The 6,639-nt window shown below is 45.6% G+C and overlaps 1 protein-coding gene across 1 annotated transcript; it reads left to right on the forward strand.

The window, feature by feature from the left end:
• Positions 1–350: 350 nt before the first annotated feature.
• On the forward strand, positions 351–2,561 carry LOC119397289 (putative nuclease HARBI1). Its single transcript, XM_049416515.1, has 4 exons — positions 351–409; positions 1,087–1,190; positions 1,755–2,025; positions 2,234–2,561. The coding sequence occupies exons 1-4, from the start codon at positions 351–353 to the stop codon at positions 2,559–2,561; spliced, it is 762 nt and encodes a 253-aa protein (XP_049272472.1).
• The last annotated feature ends 4,078 nt before the right edge of the window (positions 2,562–6,639 follow it).

Below are 6,639 nucleotides of genomic sequence, written 5' to 3' on the forward strand. Positions count from 1 at the left end.
TCGTAAATTTCCAGGAGTCCCGTTTTTTGACAATCCCAAATCTGCTGAAGGCTTCATCACTCTTCAATTTGTCTCTTGTAATTCGTTTGTATGAGGGCCCCTAAACCAAATAGGACACTTTTTTAACATCTCAATCAAGCACGAGAATCGATTTCAGAATGTTAACACGCTCAAAAATACCAAAAGCGGCAGCGCTACGCGCAGCGGGCGCGTCAGAGTATAAAAAAACTGTCGCCTGTTCCTCTCCGAACCTTTAGGATATCCCTAGCGCTGGCATTGACGTCGCCATTGTGATTAGGTGACGTCGCCTGGGAAGCGGGCAGTCTTGAATTGGTCCTCGAAGCGGCAGCATGGCGGTGTTCCATGCAGACGTAGCCCACCGCCGGAGACGCGGCCTCATGGACAGACTGTGAGCCTTCCAGTGTGCGCGTAGAGCCAGCGATTTGTCATTCGGAGACGCGCACGTACTGCTGAGAGTTCCCAGGCCATGGATGCGCGATAGGGAAAACCCTATGGAAGTTTACTACAACCAAATGTTCTTTTGAAGGTATCGTTTCTCAAAAGAGACGGTCCGAGCGCTACTCGCGTTTCTGCCATTTGAAGCGAGCGGCTGCAAAAGTGGGCTGCCGCTGACACCACTGCTGCAACCGCTGGTCACCTTACGGTTTTACTCCGCTGGAACGTTTCAAGTTGTGGCTGAAGATTTGGTGAACGTGTCACAAGCAACCGCTTGTCGCACCGTGGACAAAGCGACACGGCCTATCACGAAACATCTCTTTCGAGAAGTTGTACGCTTCCCAACTGCCTCCGAACTGCCCAGAGTGATGACTGACTTTAACGAAATGGCTGACTCTCCCGGAGTTACAGGTTGTATGGACTGTACCCATGTGACAATCAAAAGCGCCGGTGGTGAAGACGCTGAAGTATACCGCAACCGCAAAGGAGTCTTTTCCGTGAATCTTCAGGTAAGCGCATTGTTTTATCGTTGCAAAGGCATTCGTTGCAAAACTGCGCAAGAGTATTACGAGAACGGAATGTGTTCTTGCAAAGTCAATTCTCCTAAAAAACGTTTTTTGTGCTGGGCAGTATCGTTTTGGCGATTCATTGCATGCACGTCTTCGTGACACTGTGCGACGCGGCGTTCCGGGTTTACTCGGTGGCTCGGACGCGCAAGGCGTCCGAACCACCGAGTAAACACGATACGTTGTAAAGTTCGGATTGCACAAACAATTATAAGGCAATGCGTACCGTGTTTTCACAGTCGACATTTCAGAAGGAGGTTGCTTCGATTGCAAACGTAAAATGTGTAGTGCGCCTGTTGTCACACTTATTTAAATTCATTAGCCGGGCTTACTTTTACAAAGAGTGTGTGGCTTTCGTGTGATTTATTGAGCCTGCTCATATCTGTGATGTTTATTTACTTATTTGTTGAACAACACTGCCTCCCTTGCTCTCTTCCACCCACGTTTTTTTTTGTACTTGACCGAAATAGAGATCAGTAGAAAACATAAAAGGAAAGAACACAAGTAGAAATTGAAACACATGACATAGCAATGTGTTCATTAATTACCAAGGTAATAACTGATCTGACTGCTAAGTTTTACTATTTATATGCGTGCAACTGAATCGAGCTTGCTCACTGAAGTTCAAATTGAAATTGTTCTGAACGTGCGACGGCGTACAGTTATTTATTATATCAAATTTCCGATAGTTAGCGTTTCCAAATGTTCCGCCGTTGTGTTTGCTTTGACAAGGGAGGCTGCTACTTGCGCTTGTTGCTTTGTCTTGCATTTGCACGATATTCATGCAGGTTGTGGCGGGCCCACATCTACACTTCTTCAACGCTGTGGCAAGCTGGCCGGGTTCTGTACGTGACAGTCGAATATTTGTTAACTCTCGTTTACGAGTTCTTTATGAAGAGCTCAGAGTGCCAGGAGTTCTTCTGGGAGACATGGTTTATGCCTGTTTCCCATTCCTAATGGCGCCTCTTGCAGACCCAGGTACAGAAGACACACCAGAACGAAGGCATGCAACTATTTTGGATCTGTTCATGATGCAAAGCTGTTAACTGTAAAGTAAAAACGCATTTCTTAGATGCATCACTAAATACACCTGCATTATACGCAAAATTACATCAGCAAATGCACAACACGTGCATGCTAATTTGAATGCAGCTTGCCGTCTACAGTCCTACAGCACGTGAGGTTAACTGCACTGTTTTTTTTTATCCCAGGTACAAGGCGCGAATCAAGACGCGGAACTCAGTTGAACGGGCTTTCGGAGTTTGGAAACGACGGTTCCCATGTTTGGACATGAAATTGCAGCACAAGCCAGAGAGAGCTGCACGCGTCATTACTGCTTGTGCTGCCCTACATAATTTGGTATTGTCACGAGGAGAACCGGAGCCGCTAGACACGCCAGCACTTCGTGCCTCAACCATTCGATGCAGGCGCATGGGGCGAAACACATGTGAAGAACATTTGCCACCTGTTAAAAGTCTCGGAGTCAATCTGTCCGGTATGCGAGCACGGCAGCAACTCATTGGGAGAAGCTTTTCTTGAACTGTGATGTGAAGAGACACATTGCTGCTTCTATTTGAAGTATTTATAACCTTAACAAATGAATTGAAGGTTTAAGAGACTTGACTGTTGGGCTAGTTGTTGTTTAGACATGGGAACCATCGGTAAAAGCGCAACACCACACAGCACAAGAGAACACCAGATGAGCACATCTCGTCTGGTCTTGTGTTGGAGCACATCTCGTCTGGCCTGGTGTCATCGGTTGTGTTGTGTAGTGTTGCGCTTTCAACGATGGTTCCCATGAATTGAAGGTGTGCAGCACCAAACCTTGAGTACTACCGCTGTGTGGGAAAGAAGTCATGTGGTATACATAACACCCAATCTTCAGGCAGTGCGCCTATACAGTAATCACATTTCAGAGCACTGTTTATATTCTCGCAGAATGTGTGTGCTGCAATAAACATTTCACGCATCGGTCTTTCTAAATATTTCAAAAAACCTGTCGTGTGTGTTTATTCTGAAAGAAGTTTCTGCAGCTTCTTCTGCTCTATTTGTTTCTGCAATTGCAGAATCTCCATTTCTGCTTTATGTTTTTCCTGTCGTTTCTTCATCACGTCGTCATGATCTTCTTGCAATAGCTCCATTCGGCGATCATGCTCTTCCGGCATCAAGGCTATGCGACCTCTGTTTTCTTCAGCAAGTACCTTCTCAAAGAACGCCAACAGGCCCCTTGGCAGTTTTGCAGTTTCCCCAGCGTTCTGGAGGGCCACAGTCGGAACACAGCCGATTCCATGAGAGTCATTGTTGTCGGGAGCATTTGATGGCTGGCTTAACGTTTCGCTGACGGCGCATGTACCAGTCACTCCATTTCGATCATTTGCATCTGAAGCTTGTGCCGCAGTTATGTCTTCCACGCTTTCAGGAGGGGTTGCATTATCCGAGGCTCTCCCTTCAGGACAACTTTGCTCTTCTGCAAAGAAGTAATATTTTTTTAATATAGTCATTAAACTGCATGTGTGTCACAGTTTTAATTCCTTACTTTTTAAGTGTTACTGTAGCACAGAATCTTATTTCGCACTATCTACGTCTCAAATCTGTTTTTGCCCAACAGTGAATCTTCCTGAAAATCAGTTAGTAGAAACTGTCACATTTCTCTGAATGTTATGTTTCCATAAATAAAATCCCCGATATAGACCATATTATCTATTTTTTTGGGCAGCATAAAAAAAACTTCCAACGCGTGAATGTTCGTAAAACTTATTTTAAATAAAAATCCAACCACCGTTCTATAGGGAAAACTTTGTCCTAAATTATTTTCAAAAGAAAGGATTTTTCATAGCGCATTTTACGAGCCATGGTTTTGAGCTTTCCGAAAATATTCACATGCGGCTTGCAGTATTGAACAGCGTTTAAATATATATATATATATATATATATATATATATATATATATATATATATATATATATATATATATTGCACAAAAAGCCCTGCATCAATTTTTTTACATGACCTCTCACTAGTTAAACAGCACTTGTTACCACGCTGCGCATATATTACAACACTAGCCTCCTGCTAGTGTTCGTTGTGGACTCCTGCACAAGTGCAACACCACAACGAAACTTCGACATTTAGATAGTTTACGCGCACCTTTCACCGGGACTTTTTTTCTACGCCACACGTTTTCCAAGCTTATTTCTCCTTGCTATCATATCCTCCGGAGACACGAGTAAATTTGTGGCCACACAGGTGAAATCAAAACACGTCTTTGAAATGCACACAATTACTTTTTTGCACTAGAATAAAGTGCGGCCGTACGGCAAACCGTTTTCGCACACTAGTGTGCGCATTATAAGGCACATTGGGTCTTAGTTCACAGGAAACGAACAGCACTCGCATACAACAAATTTTCGTATCTGCTATGTTTTGTGAAACTGCTTGTAGCAGTCTCGCGCAGATGTGATGCAAAGGAAGGTATTGCACGTGGTGCACCGGAACTTTCCTCGTTGAAAACATCCTGGATTTCGGCACCTCGAGGAGGATCCCTGGTTCACAACCTCTGGCATGTGGCTTGCTTGCGCGGTTCTTCTCGGCGTAGGAGGCAGGGGCACGACCTTGGCTTTCAGCAGCTTCCGTGGTGGCTCATCGTCAAATGCTGCACCACACCTGTCTTTCGACAATAGGTAGTGAGCCGGGGACATTTTAAATTCGAGCAGCCCAAGAATCTTTTTTTCGTCGGTCAAGAAGCGCCAAATCATCTTTGTATTGCAACTAGGAGTTGACCGCTGCAAGATCAGCAATGAATATTATCGTCCGGACTGATCACTTCTTCGTGTGCGGTGTAATGGGGTACAGGCTTAACATCCGGTCGGCCATGGCAACCACGCCCATGTTGCGGTTGTACTCCTCAACAACGGCAGGCCGGGGTACGTCTTCGTAGACTTTCTCTGTTTTGGACCATCTCCGGCACGCTCCAAATGGTTCGTCACCGATATGATTCGAAGCAAATGTAACGGCCTTGTTGTCTATCCATTAAACTAGGCATGTGCTTGAGAAAACATTCACTATTTGGGAACTCGCTCCCCTACTTTGCTAGGCAAGTGTCTTGTCGTCCTCGAATTTCGCTCTCTTTGGCAACCGGTTTTTCGTGATCGTGCTCGCACCACGCAGATTCATTTTCCCTAGTTGTTCAATGAGCGGCAGGGTCGTGAAATACCGGTCGAAAAAGAATTGTGTCCCCGGAGGCAGTGTTGTCGCGAACAGTTAGACTACATTTGGCCCCAGCCGAAGGTCTGGGCTATTCTCAACCTTCATGAAAGATTTGCCCTGGTAAATGTCGAAATCCAGGACAAGTCTACTGGGGCTGCCCCGTGACCAGTAGAGGTGCATCTGTGGGTACCATAGACAACTCATCATGAGGGTAGCGCCTAAGAAATTTTGCATTTCAGACGACGAAGAATTTAGCATTTTCCCCGTCTTCTGGTGAAACGCCATAGCAGTCTTTTCCTGCATAGTGTCGAAGGCGGCATCTGAAAGGTACTGTCCAAAATAGTCACTTGGCCGCCACTGCTGCCTCCGTTCCGGTAACGTATCCGGTGGACATCGCACATTACAGATTGCAGAATGAAATGACACGCCCGTTCTCCATGTAGCATATAGTGAACTCTAGTTTACTATAATGTAGCACCTAGAGAGCGTGAACTGCTAGGTGCCTGCTCTTCGTCTTCCTCACTGGAGGAATCTACAAAGAAAACTCCGCATTAGTTACAAGAAATCGTTCACATATCGTCGAAAAAATGGGTGCCTTGCCTACCGTCCGAGAACGGGGAAGTACGTTCGGTGTCAGGGGCAACGAAGGAGGGGTCGTCGACCTCATCGTCACTCAATTCCAGGTCCGAGGTGTCGTTATTGGTTATTGCCTCGAGAACACGTTGCGCTTCTATGTCCCTGGTTCCTAGGTGAAACAAACGCCAAAGCTTTATGCCAACAAATAGTAACCAATCGCATCAGATTCGCAAATGTACGCAGGCAAAAGCACCCAGTGAGACCGAGTGTACATTAATGCGCACATTTGAAGAGAACAGTTCGTAGTAACCAAAGTACTCGCGTTTAAGGTTATATGACACGCGGAAATTATTCCTGATCACTTCCCAAGTAGAAAAAAGAAACAATTAGGAATACGACTCGATGAGCCTTGAGTAATTTTTGACTTAATTGGAAGTCGTGAGTATAACGTAGATGTCGCGAATGCCGCCGTGTTTGAATGCGGCAAAACGTGACTTCCTCTGTAGTCTGCTTCTTGTATTGCTGATCAGATGACACCACGTGATAGAGAATGCGATCGCACCGCAAACGTTGGCATTACTAGTGGCGCGATATTCAAAGCCCGCAAAAGAACAAATGTGCATTTTAATGCACACGGTGTCTGAAGAGGTATACATAAAACACACATTGCACTGAGTCTTACCAACTATACTGAGCTTTGTACAACGCGCCTTTACCTCTAGATGCCACCTAAGTTGCAGCAGATGACTGTTGCAACTTAGGTTGCAAAATCCAGCTTTCATTTGTAATACAATAGCGAGCAGGGCAGGAGGCGCAACGAGCCTTCGCACCCGAG

The sequence above is a fragment of the Rhipicephalus sanguineus genome, chromosome 6, assembly GCF_013339695.2.
Source record: "Rhipicephalus sanguineus isolate Rsan-2018 chromosome 6, BIME_Rsan_1.4, whole genome shotgun sequence".
Lineage (NCBI taxonomy): Eukaryota > Metazoa > Arthropoda > Arachnida > Ixodida > Ixodidae > Rhipicephalus > Rhipicephalus sanguineus.